Source organism: Lissotriton helveticus, chromosome 10 (genome assembly GCF_964261635.1).
Source record: "Lissotriton helveticus chromosome 10, aLisHel1.1, whole genome shotgun sequence".
NCBI classification, from domain to species: domain Eukaryota; kingdom Metazoa; phylum Chordata; class Amphibia; order Caudata; family Salamandridae; genus Lissotriton; species Lissotriton helveticus.
The window spans coordinates 259,257,694-259,283,326 of record NC_136071.1 but is presented as its reverse complement, the minus strand read 5'-3'; the positions used below and the strand labels follow the sequence as shown (position 1 = coordinate 259,283,326).

General features: G+C 44.4%; 1 protein-coding gene across 4 annotated transcripts in view; it reads left to right on the top strand.

Annotated features, from left to right (window-relative positions):
- Positions 1-25,633, top strand: part of CTDSPL (CTD small phosphatase like) — a 437,200-nt gene that overhangs the window by 264,210 nt on the left and 147,357 nt on the right. For all 4 annotated transcript variants that reach the window (XM_078665276.1, XM_078665278.1, XM_078665277.1 and 1 more), the window contains one exon: positions 25,247-25,348. In XM_078665276.1, the coding sequence (XP_078521402.1) occupies positions 25,247-25,348 (102 nt within the window). The remainder of the gene's footprint in view (positions 1-25,246; positions 25,349-25,633) is intronic.

Here is a 25,633-nt window from a genome sequence, read left to right as displayed (position 1 = left end):
AACTATGACTGCTGGTACTCACTCGCAAAGTCACTCCTACATTCATCCATTTCAATAGCCAATTTTAACTCACTCGCTTAACCCCTGCATCCAATAACTTGCTCCTCCATACAACCCCACTCAACTTTGTCCATAATTTGTCTAGCATTTTCACTGTAAAAAGTTTGCTTGCTTTACCGATACTAATTGTTTTAAAAGAAAATATGTACTGGGCTATGAGCTCCTGCAGACAGTTAATGCTGTCGCTAGCCATACTTTAACAAAGAACTGGGCTTGATGAACCTTAGGAAAGAAAGATTTGATAGCTGGATATTGGAGCATTATCCAAAATCAGTGCTCAAATGTTACATTTGTCTATTACAAGTCCTTTGGATGTGTTGAAGTCTAGAGACAAACTTGTTTCTGTAAACAACATCACATATATTTACAACTAGACCATTAATGGGACTGAGGTGCTTCGACCATATCACACCATCACTAAAGTCCTTACAATGACTTCTAGTCAACACTAGGATCATCCTCAAGATAGCCTTCATGACGCACAAAGCCATGCAGTATGGTACACCTGGTTAGCACTAATAAAAAGTGATTTATTCAGACTGAATTATAAGTCTTGTACTCACATTAGGTTCAATTCTAATGGTTGAGAATCTGATGAGGTTTTACTGAGGAGAACAGTATTTGCGATGGTATTCAGTGGCTTGGCCTTACTGTGGGGAGCCCACACCTAGTGTTGTTTTCCACCGTATGGTACACCTGAGCACCTAGCCCACAACCTGACTTTTTCAGGAGGTAGAAGCTATTAGAAGCGCAAGCTCCCTCCCACTAGAACTGGTTAGATTTCGGAAATTCAGACACAAGATCATACTTCCTCTGGTAATCTCTTCCACCGGAGACTCAGCTGATCTCATCGACCAGGGTTTTTAAAGGGAGGTCTAAAGGATTTTATTTATAAGATTACGCCCCAAATTAATTGACCTTGAGTCAGCAATGTAACCACACTACAACACTTGGTTCTGTACACCGTAAGCCTGCAACGTCATCACAGGTGGAATATAATCAGCCCGTGAGGACAATGATCTCTAGTGTTAATGCAACATACTCCCCATGAGGTGTGGGCAATTAAAGTTATATTTTATATCGATAAGATACTCCTGTTCTTTTTGTAAGATGTATGTAAAAGTAACTGTCTTTGCTCTGTATAGCGCTCCGATACCTTTGGGGCCATGTTTGCGCTTTATAAAACTCTCAAAATAAATATTAAATTAAAAAAAATATATAGAGAAAGCTAAACCACAGTTGGACTGAAATTGAACATTAATGAGATAAGACTCATATTATAGAGTAAATGTAATGTCAAGGCTGCATTAGAGAAGTCATTTTTCATAAAAGATAGCCATTCCTTGCTGTTTTCATCCATCTTACAATCTCTTAATGGTGATTATTTTGATTCAGGTATTTTCTAGCCCAGCGATTCTTTAGTGTATAGAATGTAATTTTTTTTAAATTTGAAATCGCAGCATGAATTTTAATGACCTTATTATTTAGAGAATGACCATTAGGAAGGTCTAATTACTAATTGTATCTCAATAGATGAGAATGTATGAATATTTAAAGACTAAATAAAAAGCTTAACCAGACAAGAATCGTTAATGTGGTCATAGCAAGATTCGAGAAGCAAAGCACATCTATCCAGAAATGTCATTGAGGCCACTCTAGAGTGCTGAAAATGCATTCTTGGCCACATTACATCAAAGCAGGAGAAAATGTCTAGACTGAAGGCTGACAATGGATGATATGTTTCACTAATCAACTAATTTGTTCGACAATAGCCAAAAGATTTTCTATAGTCTGGTACTATTGAGACTTCTGTCATGGATGACAGACCACCACATATTCTCAGATAGTAAAGCAAGCTTTAGATGTAAGGTTAGTACCTTGGAACAGGTGTTCTTCTTCAGAACGATATATTGGAAATATGCCATCCTGAGGCGGGACCATTTATATGTGGCCTTCATTGACCTGAGAGCTCCCTTTGACTTGGTGGCCAGGGATAACCTTTGGAGGGTGATAGAAAAATATGGCATCCCTGATGATTTCCTCGGAATCCTGAAAATACTGCACAGTGAGACCTGCGCACAGGTTACGTAGAATCTGGGCGGGGATTTGACTGACAGGATACCTAATAATCTTGGAGTAAGACAAGGATGTGTGCTTGCCCCCCACGCTGTTCAGTTTATACACTAACGGAGCAGTAAAGTGGTAAGCAAAATGGAATCATAATGCACCAAAATCTGCAGTCACTAGCACTCCAATTCTCATGTTTGCAGATGATACTCTCTTACTCTCCAGGACCCTACAAGGCCAATAATCCCTTCTGGACTATTTTACTTCTTTTTGTTCTGCCAGGGGATTAGAGATATATCCTACAAAGTCCAGGTTCATGGCACTGAATCTCCATCGATAATTTAGAGGCAGGATGTTGGTAGGGGCACTCCTTTGGAACAGGTGAAAAACTTTGCTTATCTGGGCATATGACTGGCGGATAATCTTTCCTGGGCTCACCCTTATAGGAAAAAGCAGATCTATCTTGTCACAAAGGGCATCAGCCATAGTAAGAAAGTACGAGGTCACCTCGAGAAGAGCAGTATCTACAGCTCTCGCGGTATATAGGGCCATAGCGTTTGCCGGGGCCACGCACGAAGCAGAAGTCTGGGGCTCTGCCAATGTGTCCTCACTCATTCAAGCCAAGAAAGAATGTTTAGGTCACTGTTTAGCCTGCCCCTAAGCTTTCCTATCACTCCTCTATACTTTGATCTGGCACTAAACAAAATGGATCTTGTGGTGCTTATAAAGCCTCTACTTTATTGGGTATGAATATGGGCGGCGTCTGAATTAGCACCTTACAGAGAGGCCCTAGCGGAGCTAATTAGTATTGAGAAAACACTCCATGGCTCAAGAAGGTAAAATATCTTTGTGAAAACATTAAAATGGAGGAAGTGTGGCTTTTCCCAAATAATAATGAACAGAGTTATAGTCATCAAGCTGAAGCAAGCTATCTGGGATACCATGTTGTTGCAAACATGAAATGATCAAAAAGTGGGGAGCATTACCAAAACGATTTTCAAGCACAAATGTACCCCTTGTTTTGAGTCATCCCTGGGCAGGATTAGGCCACCACAAGCTAAAAGTCTACATAAAGTTTGCGGTTGGTTGTCTACCATTAAGATCCTTAACATGTAAATGGGATAAAACAAGATCCTTACTGTTTCAGTGTCCTTTTTGCCCGCTCCTTCAAAAAACAGAGGAACACTTCCTCTTCTTCTGCCCAAGTTACGGCCTGTCCAGAAGAAGGTATATTGTTGCAGCCTGTAAACACATGGGCACAGTTTACTTCTGGGAACATCATAGACTCTACAGATGCGACACAACAATACAAATTCTGTTTGCGGCCTCTAGGGTTCTTCTTTGGGCATGGAAAATTACACTGAGCAAAGTGGCCAAGGAGACCTAATGGATGAGCGCGGGTCATGCTGTACGTAACATGTGTGCTTTAAGCTCCACCTTATAATTGTACTGTAGTGTTTATGCTTCTCCTTAAAATATGCATGTTCTATATCGCCTTTTAAAAGATGTTGTATTAATTTACATCTATTGTGTGATGCAATGTTTTAACCTTTTTATGTATGTACTTTTATAGCTTTTTATAAGCCGAAATAAAGTATTATTGATTGACTGACTGAGGAATGAATTTGAATATATCTCTTTCCCATATTTGTGGAGGACCAGACTTCTCATTTAAACAGTTTTTCGAGTTAGCACGATTTAAGATGTATTGCGCAAGGGGTCAGATATTAAAAATATAAAAGCTGTGTCTCCTGTCTGTGTGTTGTTTTTTAAGTTTAAATGCACAGTGAATAAGATAAACACCTGCATTGCCACGTTCGAGGTGCTTTGTATTCTCGTATAATTAAAACGCAAATGGAAGTAATTAGCGATCCCTTTGGTTGGATTAATCGACCGCATTTTTTTAAAGGTTTTGCAAAGTACAAGAACCTTGCATTAAAATTAAACAAAAAACCTTTTTACCCCGGAAATCACATCTCCTGTAGCCTATCACTGGATTATGGTACTTACTTGTACCCGAGTCCTAGATATCTTTAGTCGCAATTGCAGTGAGCTTAGATCGTCACCACCTGTCTGCTGGCAAGCGTTCTTCGATATGATCATGCCTCCCATGTCTGCTCACTATTAGTTGCATGTTCAGCAGAGACTGCAAATCATGGCAGTTTGCTTGGCTTTCTAGTTGCCTGTAGAGTAAGAATTGTGGGTAAGCTTGTCCCCCACCTTTGCCCTGCAGTTCTTCTGTCATCACTGCAAAACCTTTTCTCTTTGTGTATTGAGGAGCTGATTGTGGTCTCTTAGCCTAGGAACCGGTCTTTTGATGTCTGTGCCTTAGAGTTGCTCTGCCATCAGAAAGGGACATTGGTATCCTTCATTCCGCCTGTTGGCCATCTTCACCCTATATCATTGCCAAGAAGCATGTGGGCATACAAGCACTTCTTAAGATCCTTATTCTTGCATAGGTGTATGCATGCATACATAAATACATGTGTGCTAGGAGATATTTTGAGACTAAAAGTATTGCACATCTATAACTTTAACTCAGCATAACTGGTTTGGAGAAAAACAATTAAAGACTGAACATCCGCTGTTGTGGCAATGTAGAGGGGAGCAAAAGGGAGACTAGTTATCGTTTGTGGTGTAAATCATAGTTAAATAGCAGCATCTGCACCAATTTTGTGGTTATGTGTGTTAATGTAAGTGTGGATGAAGTATTAATTTCGCATCGTACATGTAATGCATTTATATGAAGTAGAATAGCTATGGGCAACAATACAAGCAGTTGGCCAGGTGGCTGCAACTCCATTTGAGCAGAGGAGCGTTGCCCCACAAGCTCAGGAGCTGAAAAATAAAACGGGAACCCATCCTGAACTAAGTGTAAGGACGGGGTGGGGCCAGCGCTGCCGAGTGGCAGCAGCAGGATGCTCTGTGCTTTATAATGCACATATCTCTTTGGATGGCCGTCTCTGGCTGGCCAGCCCGGCATGTCCATTTTAAAGTTCTCTAACCTATCTGTCTTAGACAGCTGGATAAGAGAAAGTGCAGGCCTCCAGTGTTCTTATGAGCGCTGGGAGAGCCTTCTCTGTCCAATCCTGGTGCTGCTTTCATGCTGTGAAAGCAGGACCAGGATTGGGGAGTGCAGTTTCTTGCATCGGGAGCTGCCTAGAAGACACCCGAGGGAGGAGGATGTCACGCAGCAAGAAGGTAAGTGAATTTATTTTATTTATTTTTTGTCCCCCTTGCTCCCTTCCGGTCTACCACCCCTGGCACAAGCCAGCCGCCACTGCAGTTGGCCTATATTGTCTGAGAAAATCTATGGAATAAATTGTAGAGAGGAGTTCAAAGAGGAAGTCTATGTTCGAAAGGACCAAACGTTTCCAATAGCTTGCAACAGGATACGCTTAAGAGGCTGACACCGGCAATAACAAAGCACCTCTTATCTACCGACCATTAATAGACTGTTAGCAGACTGATCAATGAATAAGTCTAGGACCATCAGTCTTAGTCAAGAGGAAAGAGACTGCTGGAATGTGGTTGGACTAACCTGTGTTTTAGGCTACCCTTGGTTAAGGATCACTTTGCCGCTGATGTATAATAGTAGTGAGGGAGCTCTGTTGGAACTTCCAGTTCCTCCTGTTCAGACTAGGCATGGGTAGGTATTTCAGTACTTCTTTCATTGGTCTGTAGAGCATTTATTATGTCATTGCAATAACCTTTGACTCCGCGCTAATTTTGCATAATAATTTTTAAGTCTAGCATTAGCCAAGACCTTTTGACTTTACTACTACTTCATCCCTTGATCTATTATTGGGTGATTCACATTGTTTTCCTTCCCACTGCAGCATGCACAGTTGATTAGTCCATCAAAACCCCTAACAATCTTCATCTGTGAGTGACAGTCCTTTACAAGGAGCATGCCTGCACACAAAGTAGTTTGCTTCAGTGCATAGGAAAACAATGGCAATGTGGGCCATTTCAGTAAAAAAAAAACAATTCTTGTGTGTATATATAGATATATATACATATATGTTTTATATATATATTTATATATAAAAATATGCGCTCTATGAATCGCAGATCGATCATTCAATAAGTCTACTTGGCAGTCGAGGCCGCTGCAGGTAAGAGCGGTGTGGCCAGGTGAGGGGCGAATTCGAGAGACGACCGCGAGGGAAAATTCATTATTTATTTTATTTTCTCTTGTGGTCGTATCTCGAAATCCCCCCTCAACTGGCCCCACTACTCTTACCTGCAGCGGCCGCGACTGATAGTTGGAAGAAATTAATGGCAGATTGGGTTACTTACTATATGAACGGTTATTTATTTATTTATTTATTTAAAATTTTTATAGAGCGCGTAGTCACCCGTGAGTATCCCAGCGCTATACCTCATAATTCAGAGGAGAAGGAGTGCAGAAGAGATAGATGGCTTATGGGAAGAGAAGAGTTTTGAGCGATTTCCTAAAGCGGAGGAGGTTCGGTTCTGTTCTTAGTTTCAGAGGGAGCGCGTTCCATTGCTTCGCTGTGTGAACCGAGAAGCGGCGACCTCCTGAGCGGGCTTTTTTCACTCTGGGTACCACTATGAGGTTTTCGTGGTCCGATCGGAGTGCTCTGGTGGGTCTATAGGGGGTAATACAGTTTTTGAGAATTGGTGGGCCTTCATTGTGGAGCAATTTGTGAGCTAGGCAGAGGGCCTTGAAAACCACTCTTTCCCTGACCGGCAGCCAGTGCAGTTTCTTCAGGGCGGGTTTTGCGGATGTTCTGGCCGGGGTGTTCGTGAGCATCCGGGCCGCGGCATTCTGGATTTTCTGAAGGGTCTGAAAGGTAGCTTCGGGGGCTCCCAGATAAATGGCGTTACTGTAGTCCAGCCTGGAGACAATCAGGCCTTGGATCAGCAGTTTCCTTGAATTAAAAGGAAGTAGGGGGAGCACTTTCCTACATGACCTTAGAAGGCCGAAACAGACGCCGGCCGTCTTCCTTGCCTGTGTTCTAAAGGTGAGATCTTTTTCTAACCATATTCCCAAGCTCTTGACCTCCGCCTTGGGGGCAGGAGGTTCCCCAAGACAGACGGGCCAGATGTTCGGGGGTAGGGAGAGCTCTTTTTGTCCCAGGAGCAAAATCTCTGTTTTTGACCCATTGAGCTTGAGGGCTGAGTCGTTCATCCATTGGTGTATTTTGGAGAGACAGCCATGTAGGTTGGAGGGTTCTTGCTTGGGGTGAGATAGCGTTACCACCAGCTGTGTATCGTCAGCATAGTTGATGATAGTCACTCCAAATGGGGTGACCACCTCCTCCAGTGGGGCCATGTACACGTTAAATAACGTGGGGCTTAGTGACGAGCCCTGGGGCACACCACACCGGAGGGGGATGGCAGGGGAGCGGCTGTCACTTTCCCAGACTTGGAAGGAGCGTTGGCAGAGAAATGATGTGAGCCATTTCAGAGCTTTGTCCTTCACTCCGATGTTTCCCAGGCGTTGAGTTAAGACCTGGTGGCTGACAGTGTCGAAGGCCGCACTCAGGTCCAGGAGGATCACTGCCACTGATCCTCCTGTGTCAAGAATGTCTCTGGCCTTCTCCACTGCTGCAAGGAGTGCGGTGTCAGTGCCCTGACCTGGTCGGAAGCCCGTTTGGGAGTTCTTGAGTAGGTGGTTAGTTTCCAAGAACTGTGACAGTTTTTTATTTACTAGCTTCTCAGTGACCTTACCAATCCAGGGGAGAAGGGAGATGGGTCTATAGTTTGATAGGTCCTCTGGGTCTAGGGAAGGCTTCTTAAGAAGTCCTTTAACGACCGCCTCTTTCCAGCTAAGAGGGACTTCACCTTGGAATAATGAGGTGTTAATCAGAGCGGTCAGCGGGGGCATTATGGTGTGGGTGACTTTTTTGAGGAACCGTATGGGCACTGGGTCACTGGGGGCGCCACTCTTGATTGAGGCAAATGTGGCGGTTACTTCCTCCATGGTAACCGGACCAAAGGAGACCAGGTGAAGGGCAGATGATTTCAGGGGGGAATTCATTCGCAGGGGAGGGTTGTCCTTATCTCCTTCAATGAGATCGGATTCGGTAGCGGGAAGAGATGCAAGAATCTTTTTGATTTTTTCATCGAAGAAGGTAGCTAGTTTGACACATTTGTCTTCCGCTGCTTTAGGGTCCAGCGGTTTTTCTGGGGGGGCGGGTACATGGAGGAGCTCTTTAAGAATAAGGAAGGTTTCCCTAGCGGAGCAGGAAGAATTCTCTATTTTTTCCTCATAAAAGGCACTTTTGGCGTTACGGAGTGCTAGTTTATATGCTCTTATGGATGTCTGGAATACCTCTTTTTTATTCACAGACTTATCCTTCCTCCAAATGCGTTCAGACTTTTTGCATTCCTTCCGTAAGGCGTTCTATGCAGGGGAGTACCATGGAGCAGGACTGATCCTCTTGGTATGTTTTAGAGTGCTAGTGTGCGGAATGAGATTATCCAAGGAATGGGTGAGCCATTCATTAAATTCTCTGTCCGCCGTTTTGGGATCCAGGGAGGGGAGCGGGGTGGATTCTCTTAGCTTAGCTTCCCAGTCCTCCGGCACCAGCTTGTGCCACCGTCTAACGAGGGTCCTGATTTTAGATGGTTGAGTCGGAACGGTTTTAAGATGCCAGTGCATGGGGACCAGTAGGTGGTCTGTCCAAGGAAAGGGAATGGGTTCCTGAGTTTTAAAATTTAGAATATTCGTAAAAATTGGATCCAAAAGCTGGCCTTTTTCATGGGTGGCCTGTGAGTTCATGAGCTGCAGGTCGACTGACGCAAGATCTATCAATAGGTTGGCTGCGGAGTTATCCGTGGGGTCAAGGAAATGGAGATTGAGATCCCCTAGGAGAAGGAAGTTAGAGGCAGTGGTTGCTATTAGTGTGACGTGATCCATCAATGTACTGGAGAATTCCCCGAGTGGGCCTGGCAGCCGATATATTAAGAGTTCGGAGAGAGAGATTGCAGGAGAGATCTGTAGAGTAAAGTTACAACTTTCACAATCTTTGACATTGCCATTGTCAATCCTGCAGGTGAGGTGGTCCTTGTAGAGGATGGCTAGCCCACCGCCTCTCCCGACCGGTCTGTTTAGGAAGCGTATTTGATAGCCTGGGGGAACGGCATTGACCATGTCAAAGTCGTTATTCGGCGTCAGCCATGTTTCTGTAAGAAACATTATATCTAACGTGGAGTTTTGAACAAGGATATTTATCTCGTAAGCGTGTCTGACAAGAGACCTGCAATTGAGAAGGCCAAGTCGGAGGGTTTGTGCATGTTCCTGTTCTTCCGGCGGGTTGCAGAGGACACAGCCCGTGAATGGCTTGTCTTCCAAGAGGATGTATTTACAATTGAGATGTTTATTCGGATTCAATGCTTGAAGCCTGTCTTGGGTGTAAGTTATACGGCTTAGAGGATCGTGCATAGTACCTGGGCCTAAGGCCGTCTGGGCCGGGACGGGCCCAGACGGGCTTGCCTTAGGCGCGCCCGCTGCGCTCGTCCGCTGCGCGGACGGGAAGTGCACATGAATGAGGTGCAGGGGGGCGCGGCCTAGGGAGATGGGCGTGGCCTCGAGGTGCCGAGCGAATGGCGGCAAGCTGCAAGTCAATCCACGTCAGCGCTAGAGTCCGCTGGGCGTGGTTACAGAGGCACCCAAACAAAGCCAGGGGCCCTGTTCTTTATTAATGTCATTCGTTTGCATAAGGGGAAATGCCTAGATATACTGGAAATTAATTAAAAGAGCACAGATAGCAATAAGGAATCCTTATTTATTCTTCATACTAGGTCAACACATACGCTAAGGAAAAATAATTGTGCTGCAAAGTTTGTTGGAAGCAATAAAGTATAAACTAGTATAGAAAAGTGTTTTAGTAGTTTGAGAATGGTGCATGAAAACGTGTTTGTAAAACCAGAGTCTAAATTAGTAAAAAAGAAAAGAAAAAGTGCATTCAGTGAAATTACAAAATTAAGCATGCAGGTCCATTAGTAGTGCATGGTCCCGAGTGTGGACTGAAAGAAGTTCAAATGTTTGAGGAGAGCCAGGTGGTAGATTATTGAAAGAATTATGTTGACATTATACAAAACCATTATGTCCAGGTCTCGCCTCCGAGGTTAAATTAGAAAGGGGTGGATTTAGGTTGGTTAATTACAACCTAGATCGAGTTAAAACTGTAAAGGTTGGTAAGGCAGGGGTTCCAGATGGAAATCACACAGGGGGTTCTGGAGGACCTTAGCGAGGCCCTGTCAGAATCCGGACAGCCTTATTTCATGATTATCTGGGTTGAGGCGTGGTGGAAGAAAACTAAAGCAAGATGGGTGTAGTGCCACTCACCAGTGGAGAAGGACAATGGTAGCTTTATCCCATTTAGCCTGACTTAAAAAAGAGGAATTTGTTTACCTAATTCAGGTCTCTATGATTCAACCGAGGGGGTCAGCGCCAGGAAAGAATTTGTTATTTTTGCATGACTGTGAACTTTAATTCAGGGCGTACGTTTATATGGTCTACTTGAATTGAAGAATAAACTTAGGCCCTCATTGCAAGAGGTCCATGAAATTGTTGTATATCAGGTAACTTCAGTTAACAGATACAATAATAGTAATTTCCCAAAAAAATAGGGCCTTGCGATCCGCACAAAGGATGCCTTGGTAGAGAGCACTGACATTGATTGGAAGATAATTAAAGAGAGTAGGAATTTACTTGGGTTCAGTGCTAGCTTGGCTCTCGATTTACTTCTCCATGTTTGCATGCTCCTAATGGCTCCTTGGATTGGTTGTACCGTCCATTTCTCTGGTATGAAATGGTTGCAGTCTGAAGTGTGGTTGGGTATTCGTGTGTACATATGGGGGCCATGCCATACCACAGTGGTTTCATGAATGAGCACAAACGATTTCAGATTTGTGTTCTCATAGCCACTCTACCTAGCTACATGCACACCAAAACACAGACCTGTATATTCATTAAATGTGCTTCGAAGGAGAATTATTCGTAAGACACCAATATGTAATGCGAGATGGTTTAAGAGGTTAATAGTGCGATCTTTATTTTTATTCCGAGAAGGAAGTTATAAAACAAGCCCTTTTGTCTGCATTGAATTGGGTGGACTCGGCTTTAAGTGGGATCTAAAAACTGGGGGGTCTCATGGGGGCGTGGCCAATGCAATTAAGGGCATGGCTTAAAACACGTAATCTAAAAATCTTGCTTAGCATAGTGTGCCGCCTGATGTGTATTTTGCTGTTTCTGTCATTGCATCCAGATATATGCTACAACAAGTAACATCATTCCTACAACAAGTCAGGACTATTGGCTTTGTCAATGGTTGTTAGCTGCATAAGATAAATAAGCAGCAACTATGGCTTGCATATAATATTGAAAATGCTTCCACTTAAAACCCTGGTGACACCACGACCATGCTGCTGCCCTGAGTTTCAATAAGAGAAGGGAATTCGAGAGAGTAAATGACTCTCTTTAAAGGATTTCCGTTCCCCTAAAACGGCTCACGCCATACCGTAACTTCTCCACTAGTGAGAAGTGAGCAGTGTGAGCAACGCACATCAATGTGTTGCTGCTGTCACTGCAGTCAAGAAAAAAGGGACCACTTGTGCCAGCGCACAAAACAGAGCCCGTTAGAGACCCGTTTCGCGGCCTCCTGTAAAAAAGTGCCAGTGCTCAGCACCGGTGAGACCCGGCCCACTTACAGCTCTTTGTCGACTGCCTGCATTATGTACCATGATACGGGTTTCATTTTACTGTTGGGTAGATCTTAACAGAGCATGTGACACAGGTTCGCAACATCAAGAGTAATCATTTTGTTTTCACCCTTGATTATTTAGTGATGGCCTATGCTAAATTTGAGCAAGAGGTTTCCGTTGCTCCACACTAGCACCTAATTGTCTACACAGGTGCTTGTGACAGTCTGCCACAAAGTGGCGCTGTCTGGCTAATTTTGAGATGACAGTTAATTATTAACCCCTTCGCCGCAGGGCTAATTCGCCCGCGGCGCGGGGGAGGGGGTGGCGCCGCGGTACTCATGACAGGCCCAGCTCGTCATGACTCCGCCCACTCCCGTGGAACGTCAGCACAGGAGGGGAATTATCCCCACGTGGGTGTTCCGCTGCAGTTATGACGAGCTGAGCTCGTCATAATGTGGAAAAGTAAATTTTGCCATGTTCTGTGTCCCTACGTGTCATCCATAATATGTTATGTGTGCATGATTAAATATGCATATGCATTCCCCATGTCCGATTAATGACGCAATTACAGTTGTGTCCACCTCTAGTATGCCAGTTTCCAGTTCTCGTGAATACTACGAATATCAGGCCTATGTAAAGCTACGTTGCCACGTTTCTCAGTGTGCACGTTATTCCATTGTAAAGTCTCCGTTTCTAGGCCTCAAAAGGGCCTGGACACCAGATTCAGCTCCTGTCTCCTGAAGCTTCGCTGAGGAGCCATCCAGCCCCCACCTGTATCCTCGACCCTTCACTTACTTCCTGCCTCGCAGTGCCCGGCCCAGCCTGGCTCAGTCTCTGAGTCTGCCAAAGAATATGTTATGATTCCAGTTATCAGTTCAGTTCTCCTTCTCTGCATTCCTAAGCTACTGAACTGCATCAATAGTTTCCGTCATTGTCTAGCCTTCACGTCTCCACGTTAGAGAAATACTGCATTTAATGGTCATTTAATATTCTTCATCACGCACTACATGTAGAATAATGCATGGTCCAGTCTTAGAATCAAGTTAGCCTTTCCTCTCCTGACTTATAGTTTATATCAACATGTTCTCTAAACATCAGATACTAGATACTGTTTAGGTACATGTCGCCCTGACTCTCCAGACTTCAGTCTCTGCTCCTAGCACAGAGTTCATAGCCCCCAGCTTCTCCTAGTGATAAGTCATTGCTAGTTTGCGCGCACCATCAGGTTAGAGGTCCCGGCTCCTTAGGTAGCCCCCTCCATGGTTTCCGCCCCATTCATGACATATTCTGTTACGTCTGCACCACATGTCCATGTATACGCCCAGTTACACCTACTTTCGCCCTTATCTTTCGCGACTGCTACGCGTCACACCTTCTGCTCCACCCACTGCTACGCCTACTGCAATGTAATGCTATGTGTTTGCGTTATGTATATATGCTCATGTATTGTTATTAAAAGTCAGCGCGCTCATCCCAGACCCAGCCCCAGCAGCTGCTGGGCCCTGTCATCCTATTCCTATGCAGGTTGTCCTGTTCCTGTCCTTATGCTGTATTAAACCTGCAAAAACTCCTACTACCTCGAATCTTGACTCTTATTTATTGAGCTATCTGTTATGATATATGTCTAGTCAAAAATAGGGTATTATTTATTTATTTACCACATAATGGCGCCCGAATAGGGACTTGCCCTTTCCCCACGCGTCGGTGAAGCCACGCCGACCCCCTGACCCTCGGCAGTCGTGACGGAACTCTTCTGCGCAGTGGCAGATATTTCTGCTCAAGTATCCCTCAGGCCCACGGAGGAGACGGAGGAGGCGGTCCAGCATCCAGACGAGACGGTGGAGGAACGCGGCGAGTCCCGACCAGAGCCCAAGCCAAGAGTCCAAGGTCCGAGGTATCCGGAGGTCCACCCGTAACTGAAGTCCGAAGTTCGTCGTCCGTCGTCGTAGCAGTCCAGTCCAGTCTGAGGCTTTCCGTTCTTGCTGCCCGGTGAGTACCGTTACTGGGGTGGTATCTAGACAGGGTCAATTTAAATTGACTCTGGTCTGTGGGTTGGTGGTACACAGTCCCACAAACGAAGTGCCCACTTCGGTGGATACGGGTCCTGACGTGTCTCTTTATGAGACCGGTAAGTTTCGTACTGTTTCAGCAGTGCATCTAGTTTCTGTTCTAGTCAGTTTCTGTTCTCGAGAAAATTTATGTGTTCTGTTCTCAGTATTTCCAGGTAGTATTCTGTTCGAACTGTTATTTTTAAATGTTTTTCATGTATTTTAATGTCGTGGTATGAATGGGGAATAAGTATCGTGTTCATTGTGTATTGTATTGTGTCTAGATTACAGTTCAGTCATGCCCATATTTTCCAAGTTACGTCAGTTAAAAACTAGAAAGGGTCTGCTGGAAGCAGCAGTTCCCGTCCCGCCCAGGGACAGTCCAGGTCACTTTATGTATCAGAAACATGGCATAAGTGCCATATTGTATCTAGATTTATGGGTAGAATATACCAAACAGTTAGAGGAAAAGTATAGATGGCCCGTATCGGGTACATGGGATGCCGAATGCATCATGCGAGTAGAAGAAGCATTATGGAAAAAGAAAGCCAGACAGTCACAGAAAGATGCCATCGAGTTATGGCGCAAAGAAGCTCATAAAAGAACTGAAAAAGAAATCAGAAAGTCAGAATTAAGTAGAGAATCCTTAGAGCGAGCCCAAGAAAAAGAATTAATCGAGATAGGTGAACAAGTCAAAACTGAACAGAGAGACAGACAGAGGAATGCCCTTATAAAGGGTATGTATCCTCTTCTTGCCGAGGGCTTGCCAAAAGCGACCCCGGAGGCATCCAGTAATTTCCCGCCACCACTAGTTCCGACCAAGCTACGTCACAAACCGACCGCAGCTGATATTTTTATTTCGTCCTATCTGGACGACACAGTCCCTGAATATGCAGATCCTGTTCGCGCTCCGCCAGTCCCAGTAAATCAGGCACACCCCGCTCCTCCAGACACCGGGGCACCCCATGCAGTACCTGCTACGGTACCCCCGGTCCAGCCAGCATTTCAATTTCCCGCTCCGCCACGAAGAATATCAGTCGAGGATTCTAGTCTAGGGGCCGCAGGAGGAGGTCCTCCTCAAACCCCGCCGCCACGCAAGCGTTTATCAGCACTCGAATTACATGCTCAAGCATCACAGCGTACTCCCAAGAGTAATAAGTCTGTTGCAGAAATCAGGCAAGCCCTTGGCGAATGTGCCTATGACCCAGTCCCAGGCGAGAATAATATGGTTTTATATTCAGTACGCGTAAGGAGGGTGACCGAGTATCTAGTCACCCTACCCAATATGAAAGAAGATCTAGACAGAATATATTGTTTCATCCGTACAGGGGATGATCCAGAAAGTATTAGTGATGCCATGTCTCAAAGGAAAGCTGAGATCCAGCGTATGATATTAAAGTTTTTAATTAACTGTCTAATAAGAGAACAAGATTACCCGTCTAAAGATCCGGCCGAAATGAAAACCCTGACAAAGTGGAGTGATAATATAGCCGAGGGTAAGCACAATACCATTAGTGCCATGGAGAGTATGTACAAGAAAATCCGTAGAGAAATAATAAAGATACACAAACAACGTAAAGCAGCACAAGTAAGCGAGAAAGAAAGTAACTCTGATACTGAAGAGGTAGAGGACGAGAATCCCGCCAGAATAGCGTATGTAGGAAAATCTAGATTTCCAGATCGCCATTTACGCCTAGAACACAAGTCTACTTTCCATCATCCAGCACCAGAACAAGGTTCTCTAGAACAAGTGTTTCAAGCTACCGATCACATTCTGAAATCACGAATCGGTTACAGTGAGTTAAGTACCATGCATGAACAAGAACTAGCCCGATCAGCAGTCCGATGGATTACTGATTCTACCACTTTTCCAGACGAAATAGTGGCACAAATGTTTCTGAAATTGCCCCCAGCCGAGCAGCGACTGGTGGGTATGTATATGATCCAGCACCTCATTACTCTGTATGAGGGTCAGCACTCTGATCCAGGTCCGTTACACGATGTCCTGAACGAGTTACTCCAGTATAGATGGAGAGGTCTAGGTACCGACTTAATTAGTGTCATTCTAGAACAGCGCCACAAATATAGAACGTTTCTGAACCCGCATTTTGTTCATGTCTCACCCCCAGAAAGTAAACCATTTTACATGGAAAGACAGAACCCGTTACGAGAAGTGCATCCAGTTAAGACAGAGGACGGTGAAATGCAACGAGTGTTTGTTTACACCCCGATTACAAAGATGGAACTCCTCGAAATGAAGAAATTAATTCCCTGTCATGACAAAGATCCAGCAGGGTTCCATAGAGAATTAAAAGACATGCTCCGTATGGGAGAATACACTTACCCAGATATCATTAAAATGTTAAAGGTCCTGTTGCCCGCAGGGGTGTATGAAAAGCTAAAGGAAAAAGAATGGGAGGTGGGAGAGAAAAAGATCGATTGGGCAGTTCTAGAAGCTGAAGACAAGGCACGAGTACCAGGTACCGGTCTAGGAGAGAAATGCAAAGAATTACCAGAATTATTGATTCAAGTTTTACCCAGATTATTGACAACTAGAAAAGAAGACTGGGATGCAATCTCAGCCTGTAAACAGAAACAAGAGGAAGATATTAGTGATTTCTATTCTAGGTTTGAAAAATGTTTTAGCATCAATAGTGGCCTCAAGACAAGTAGTGAGTCATACCCTCACCTTTTTGTTACTAAATTAGTCGAGAATTCAAGCCCACAAATTAAAAATCGAGTTTTGAAAGTCGAAAGTACCTGGCAAGCTAATACCCCGTCCCAGATGTTGCAAATGCTTCAGTATCACCAGAATAGAATCAGAGAAGAGCAAGAACACGAGAGAAAACGTATGAAAGACACGAAAATGAAAGTACTAGTTGCACAATCTGTTCCTCAAGACAGTCAGAAGAGGGGTCCGAATCAAGCCAGTCATCCTGCAGCTCCCGTTAAAGGGAACTGCAATTATTGTAAACAGCCAGGTCATTTTATAAATGAGTGTGCAGTTCTGAAACACAACATAGCTACTGGTAAGACTAAGGAAAGACCACGTCCGCCTAGACAAGAACAAGTTTCACAGATTCCTCAGCCACAGAATGCACCACAGACAGTTACAGCACCGCAGCCTATTGCTGCAACACAGCATGTTACATCGCAGATGTACCAGTATGCACAGTCTGAGTATCCAGAGTACCAGCAGTATTCATGAAACAGCCTAGAGAGGGAGGTAGGCTTGCCTCTCATCGAGATACCTGTAGATCAAGAAGGTCCCTATGTTCACAGTCAAGTATTAGGGAAAGACAGAAAGTTTTTGATTGATACAGGGGCAAGTAGGACCACAATTAGTCACGCCGAAGTTCCAGGGGCTCCGCTCTCAGGCTCAAGAAATGTTTCCCTTGGATTTTCAGGAAAACCTATCGTAAATGAGATTTCAAAGCCAGTTACTCTAGAAGTAGGTCCATTGTCCCGCACTACTGATCTGTTACTTACTAAGTCATGTCCAGAAAACCTATTAGGCATTAAGACACTGAAAGAGTTGGGTGCAGTTATATGCTGTTCCCCAGAGGGAATACGATTGTTCCTACGTGACTTCAAGGGTCACTATGTATTACGAGATTTTGATTCGAGACTGTCTAATGTTCCACAGCATCTATGGGCGCAAGGTCCAACTGATGTAGGTTACATGCAAATCACACCCTATCATGTGACTCTCAAGCCAGGTGTAGTGTTACCACGAATCAGACAGTACAGATTGCCACCCGAGGCTGTAGCAGCCTTATCCAAAATTATTGACGAGCTCATGGCTCAAGGAGTGGTTGTAGAAACTGACTCCAATGTATGTAATTCTCCGATCATTCCAGTCATGAAACGTACTGATCCAAATGCACCCCCAGTATATCGATTAGTGATTGACCTACGAGAGCTTAATAAATGTATTATTCCGCAGTACCCAGTTGTCCCAGACATCTCTTCTCTATTGACAGCCATTGATTCCGAAGCCACGTTCTTCACTGTCATAGACCTCAAGAACGCATTTTTCAGTGTTCCTATTCATCCAGACAGCCAGTTCCTTTTCGGATTTTGTTTAAATGGAAGGAGCTATATGTTCACACGAGCTCCTCAAGGTTTCACGGAAAGTCCTAGTATTTACAGTCAAGCACTCAAGAGACAACTAGACAACATTCACATGCCAACTGACACTGCCCTGCTCCAGTATGTCGATGATCTACTGGTCACAGCCCGTTCTGAACGTGCTTGCGAGCGGGCATCCCTTACAGTCTTGTATTTCCTAGCCGAGATGGGGCACAAGGTGTCCCCTTCTAAGCTTCAATTCTGTGTCCAGCAAGTGGTCTACTTAGGACACTTACTGTCCAAGAGGGGTAGGCAGTTGACACCAGACCGTATCCAGTTAATAGCGAGTCTTCCTCAGCCCAAGACCCAGAAGGAGGTACGTGCTTTTATCGGCCTCACTTCTTACTGTAGACAATGGATTCCCCAGTATGCATTTCTAGCCAAACCACTGATACAGTTAACGACACAGGAGGCAGCCGTATCGACTGTTCTCCCTTGGACATCTGAACATACACTTAGTTTCAATGAGTTAAAGAAAGCTTTATGTCAAGCTCCAGTTCTAGCCACACCGAACTACAGTAAGCCTTTTACACTTTTCGTCACAGAACGTGAAGGTACAGCATTATCTGTTCTCACACAAGATCAAGCAGGACAATACAAGCCCTGTGCTTATTTTTCGAGCACATTAGATCCTGTAGCCCAGGCTCTGCCTGCGTGCCTCAAGTCAGTTGCAGCCACAGCCCTAGCTATCAGACAAAGTGATTCCATAGTCTTAGGACATACCTTGACAGTACAAGTTCCACATTCCGTGGAAGTTCTTTTAAACCGAACACAAACTCAGCACTTGACAATTGCACGTTTAACAGGTTATGAATTGACACTGTTCCAGCCACACATAGAAATCAGACGCTGCAACATTTTAAATCCTGCTACACTGTTACCATCAGTTACTTCGAATCCTGACCCACATGACTGTGTGGAAGTAGTTAACATTACGACAAAGCCAAGACAAGATCTGACAGATATTCCGTTACCAGATCCCGACCTGACACTTTATGTGGATGGTTCATGTATGAGAACTAATACAGGAGAACTAGTCGCCGCGTATGCAGTGACTACTGACACCGAAGTTATTGAAACACACCGTATTGATACCCTGTCCGCTCAAGCAGCAGAGCTAGTTGCTCTGACACAAGCCTGTATACACGCCAAGAACTTGAAAGTTAATGTTTACACAGATTCACGCTACGCATTTGGAGTTGTACACGACTTCGGAGTGCTCTGGCAGGAGAGAGGTTTCATGACTTCTCATGGAACCAAGATTCAGCATGGTCTCCTTATTCAAGCTCTGTTAGATGCCATACATTTACCGACATCCATTGCTATCATGAAATACAAAGCACATACGAAGGTCACTGACATTATTTCCCAGGGTAACGATCTAGCAGATCGCACAGCCAAGCTTACAGCACAGACTCTAGACATTCCAGTTAACATGACACACACTCCAGATCCGATTACATGTATGACAGTTAAGGACCCTACACAAGATGTCATAGATATCCAGTTACATGCTACTCCCGATGAAATCAAGAAATGGTCCGAACAAGGAGGGGTCCAGACAGATCAAGGATGGTTAACGAAGGGTAGAGCCACATGGTTTCTCCCCGACTCTATGGTTCAAGTCATTATTAATACCGCACATAGTCCAGCACATTTAGGAGAAAAAGCTATGTTAGACAGTATCCAGAACATTTGGTTCAACAAGCATTTACGAGCTGCAGCCAAGCAGAAAGTCCGTACCTGTATGATATGTTGTCAGTTTAATCCAGGTAAAAGTGTCCCGGTGGAACAAGGTGGATTCCAGCCCCCTGACCACCCTTTTGAAGTCCTCCAGATGGATTATATTCAGATGGAGCGATGTCGAGGTTTCAAGTATGTCCTTGTAGTTGTATGCGCTTTGTCCAGGTGGACAGAAGCATATCCAGTCCCAGATTACACAGCCGCGACCACTGCCAAGCAGTTGGTTCGTGAGTTCTTCCCCCGTTATGGACTCCCTAGAGTCGTATATTCTGATAACGGCCAGCCATTCTCATCTGAACTTATGAAGCATGTTTCCCTTTTGCTAGGGTACCAGTGGAAGTTCCATTGTGTACGCCATCCTGAAGCAGCCGGTCTCGTTGAGAGACATAACCAGACTCTGAAAGTCCGAGTCGCCAAAATATGTAAAGAAAAAGGTGTGGACTGGCTAGTAGCTCTGCCAGTCGCTTTATTTTATATGCGCATGGTTGCACATTCCAGATCAGGTCTGTCCCCGTATGAGGTCGTATTCGGCGGCCCCCCTAACATGTGGGGTACTCCTAGACCCCGAAGTATTACCGATGTTTCAAGTAATATGCTGACAGATTACCTAGCTTCCTTGATGTCTGCCCTCAACTCATGTCGTTCACAGGTTGCCGCCGCATTTCCAGACAATACCGAGGTGGCACCGCATGAAATCGTTCCAGGATCCATGGTGATGGTCCGCAACTTTGACAGATCAAGTCCGCTGGAGCCTCGATGGAAAGAGCCCCGACAGGTCCTCCTCACTACCCGTACAGCCGTGAAGTTGGAAGGACGCAAAGGCTGGGTACACCTTTCTCATGTCAAACTTTTTAATGGACTGAAACCCGTCTTAAAGAACATTTCCCAGGATTCAAAGGATTGCCAGAATATTGTTCTCAAGGACTGTCCCGCAAATGACATTGTTACAACCCCTCCCCTGTTAGAGAAAACTCCGCAGCAGGAGTATAAACAGAAACTACGGTCTAGTAAATTAAGTCAGTCAGTTTGATTGTCTAAGTCCTCCCCTAGGTGAAACGGTTAGACTGTTTCTGACATGTATAAAATAGACCCCCATAGTGAGAGAGTTAGTCAAAACTCAATCCAATGTATCGTTTTTCTATGTTTCATATTGTTTTCCAGCCTTATGATTTCCTGCACCAGTTATGCATTTTACCTATGTTTCCCAGTTTCACATGTAAATAAGTCTGCTAATGCTACAGTAGAGCACACGTTTAGTGATCTGCCCCCTCATGAACTCTCTTACCGCCTCGCTATGCGAAATAACTCCTTTATCCGCATGTTACATTACTCACACCAGACCAGCAATGCCACTAATTGTTGGGTGTGTGGTCGACTCCCCCCTTTCCAGACACCGAAGGGAGTTCTGCCACTTTTTCCTTATCCATTCTCACATAATGGTTCGTGTGGAGCATGGTCCACGTTAACGTCATCCTCAACAGATATGTCTTTTCTTAACAGTACATGTTTCCCAGACAAGCAAGGTCTCCCTCACCGAATAGGGTTAGATCTAGAAAATGAAGTGTATAATTTAGGTAATTATTCGTCGAATTTCATGGTCTTGAATTTATTTATTTATTTATTTATTTTATTTATTTCATTTCTATAGCGCTACAGCTACCCACCAAAGGGTTTCCCGGCGCTGATGATTCAGTGCATTGAGATATTCAGATTTTTTAGATGTTGAACAGCCAGGTTTTTAAGGCCTTCCTGAATTTCAAGTGATTAGTTTCCTGCCTAAGGGTCAGTGGGAGAGTGTTCCAGAGGGAGGGTCCAAGATATGAAAAGGATCTACCGCCCATTCTCGCCAGCCTGACTTTGGGGATCACAAATTGGTTTGCTGTGGCTGAACGAAGAGTACGGGATGGACGGTAGGGATGGACAAGATGTTGTAAGTACTTGGGTGCCTTGTTAGTTGAAATCCTATGCATAAGACATAAGGATTTAAATTTTACCCGGTTCTCGATTTTCAGCCAATGCAATTCGCGGATATACTTGGTTGTGGGCGTGGAAATGGGAATTTTCCACAGTAATCTTGCGGCAGCATTTTGCACTGTCTGCAATCGTCGGGTTATGGCCTTATTGGCCCCCAGGTACAGCACATTGGCGTAATCGAGCCTGGAGGTTATCAGAGCATTAATGACCGATTTTTGAGTATTTTTGGGCAGCATCCAACAGATTTTCTTCAACCACTTTAGGATCGCAAAGCAAGTAGCTGATGTCTTAGTAGCTTGCTGGTTGAGACTAAGTGATTCATCAATGATGACACCAAGATTGCGTGCTGATTTGACTGGAACTGGGGGTGTACCCATCACATCATCAGGCCAGTGCTGGGGTCCCCAGAGTTCTTTGTTCTTGCCCATAACAAGTAGCTCTGTTTTCTCGCCATTAAGTTTGAGAAAATGTTTTCTCATCCACTCAGCGATGTTGGTGAGGCCGATTTTTAATGACGAGATGTTGTTGGAGTCCGAAGATGAAAGAGAAAAAATAAGCTGTGAATCATCAGCATACGAGAACATGAGTAGGCCAGAGTCTTCTATCATTTTGGCCAGTGGGCTCATGTAAATATTGAAGAGCAGCGGGCTCAATATAGAGCCCTGCGGCACTCCATGTTTGAGGATCATGGTATCTGAGCATGCTGATTGGGAAAAAACTTGGAAAGTGCGTTGTTCTAATAGGGATTTGATCCAGTTGCAGGCGGCGCCCCTAATACCGATGTCATGGAGAGTTTGCTCAAGTACAGCATGTGACACAGTATCAAATGCTGCACTGAGATCCAGTAACAGCAAGGCAACCGTTTCACCGCGATCTAACAGTAGACGGATGTTCTCAGTTACACCCAGCAGGGTTGTTTCCGTCGAGAATCCTGTGCGGAATCCTGACTGATGAAGAGGTAGTATATCCTGGATGGTAATGTTCAGTCTGATACTACTCCAGACTTACCTGCTATTTCAGTACTACCAGTCAAAGGCGAATTATGTGTCCGAAATAATGGTTCTGTACATGTAGGACATAGTGAATGTACTACTATTGTCAAGTATAGTGACAGTGGGAAATCTATTTTCAAAGCTTCACGTCATTCTTATTTTATTTGTGGTCAAACCGCATATGTTCGTCTGCCCCTCGATTGGGAGGGAACCTGTTACATTGCCTTCCTACTGCCACCAGTTTTCCTAGCCCCACCTGATTATCATAGAAATACACATCTAGTACACGTTAGACATAGAAGGGAGTCCCCAATTGTCGATTATACTGAAACTGCTCTAGAACAGTATACAGATTTCAACAGAGGTTTCTTTTTCTTTATAGGACCTATCCAGAATAGTAAACTGATCCGTAGATTAACCAGAACCCTTGAAGCTGTAGTAAATGAGACTGCCTCTGCTCTAGGTAACTTAACTGAAGAGCAATCTGCTATGAGATTTGTCGTTTTACAGAATCGTCTCGTCCTTGACGTCATACTGGCCGATAGGGGCGGGGCCTGTAGAGTCATCGGATCTAGTTGCTGCATTTTCATTCCAAATAACGCGCCGTCTGTTTATTCAGCTATAACCAGACTCCATAAAATTGCCCATCTGATACACCAAGACCCAGGCACCTGGACATGGTCCGGTTGGTTCTGGAATATAATTTCCGCATGGGGATGGAAAATATTGTCCTTTGTAGGTATTGCAGTAGCGATCATATTCAGCTGCTGCCTCTGTATACAATGTGGCCCTGCGATTTGCGGCATTTGTGCTACCTCTTGTATTCCTAGTCCCAAGCCCAGTTCTAAATCCCGTTCCAGGATAATTCGAGACGAGCAAATGATACTGTATGAAATGATAGACGGTATCATGAAAATTGATGTTTCCTGATGGAAACGTAGTGACAAGGAGGGAATGTGGAAAAGTAAATTTTGCCATGTTCTGTGTCCCTACGTGTCATCCATAATATGTTATGTGTGCATGATTAAATATGCATATGCATTCCCCATGTCCGATTAATGACGCAATTACAGTTGTGTCCACCTCTAGTATGCCAGTTTCCAGTTCTCGTGAATACTACGAATATCAGGCCTATGTAAAGCTACGTTGCCACGTTTCTCAGTGTGCACGTTATTCCATTGTAAAGTCTCCGTTTCTAGGCCTCAAAAGGGCCTGGACACCAGATTCAGCTCCTGTCTCCTGAAGCTTCGCTGAGGAGCCATCCAGCCCCCACCTGTATCCTCGACCCTTCACTTACTTCCTGCCTCGCAGTGCCCGGCCCAGCCTGGCTCAGTCTCTGAGTCTGCCAAAGAATATGTTATGATTCCAGTTATCAGTTCAGTTCTCCTTCTCTGCATTCCTAAGCTACTGAACTGCATCAATAGTTTCCGTCATTGTCTAGCCTTCACGTCTCCACGTTAGAGAAATACTGCATTTAATGGTCATTTAATATTCTTCATCACGCACTACATGTAGAATAATGCATGGTCCAGTCTTAGAATCAAGTTAGCCTTTCCTCTCCTGACTTATAGTTTATATCAACATGTTCTCTAAACATCAGATACTAGATACTGTTTAGGTACATGTCGCCCTGACTCTCCAGACTTCAGTCTCTGCTCCTAGCACAGAGTTCATAGCCCCCAGCTTCTCCTAGTGATACGTCATTGCTAGTTTGCGCGCACCATCAGGTTAGAGGTCCCGGCTCCTTAGGTAGCCCCCTCCATGGTTTCTGCCCCATTCATGACATATTCTGTTACGTCTGCACCACATGTCCATGTATACGCCCAGTTACACCTACTTTCGCCCTTATCTTTCGCGACTGCTACGCGTCACACCTTCTGCTCCACCCACTGCTACGCCTACTGCAATGTAATGCTATGTGTTTGCGTTATGTATATATGCTCATGTATTGTTATTAAAAGTCAGCGCGCTCATCCCAGACCCAGCCCCAGCAGCTGCTGGGCCCTGTCATCCTATTCCTATGCAGGTTGTCCTGTTCCTGTCCTTATGCTGTATTAAACCTGCAAAAACTCCTACTACCTCGAATCTTGACTCTTATTTATTGAGCTATCTGTTATGATATATGTCTAGTCAAAAATAGGGTATTATTTATTTATTTACCACAATAAGCGCCGAAAGAGTTAATTCAATATACGTAAAAAATGACTATTACCTGCCGCCCAAGCCATTCTTGTAGCTTTGGGGGACCTGCAATCGCTGAATTGTCATACTTGTAGGAGTGTGATGGGTAGTAGTTGTGTTGTTACTATCATTGGCAGTGCTGGCAGGGGCAAAGTATGGTGCAAGCTGCAGTAGCCTCCTGACGAGAGCCCCGGCACATATCCTGTTTGCAAATTAAGCTCTGGGGATGGCACACTTACATATATGTAACATACGTCTGGTCATTTTCTATGGCATAATGACTTTTTTGATTGTGTTTTCTCATTGATGTGTGACTTAATACTGTGCAAGTTTCGTTCCTGTCCTTATATTTTTGTTCTTTTCCTTCAGCCGCCAGCTAAATACCTCCTTCCAGAACTGAAAGTATCAGACTGCGGGAAGAAGTGCGTGGTGATTGATTTAGACGAGACATTAGTGCACAGTTCATTCAAGGTAAATCATTGCGCTGCTGTTTTTCAATTCAGCTGTACGAAATGCAATCCACACGGGAGCATTTCCCACTACTACATTGCGATCTGCTGAGTTGGGTGAAAATTCTAATTTGCAAATCGTTGCCAATTTACCTGACAACAGTACAAAGGAATTTTACATATATATGAGACCAGGACAGCATAATAGATTGTTCCATGGGACACCATTGAAACTGTACAGACTAGCATCTTCTGAGCAAAAGTGAATAGAGTGCTTTAAAATGTTTTTTCCTTCCTTTTATATATC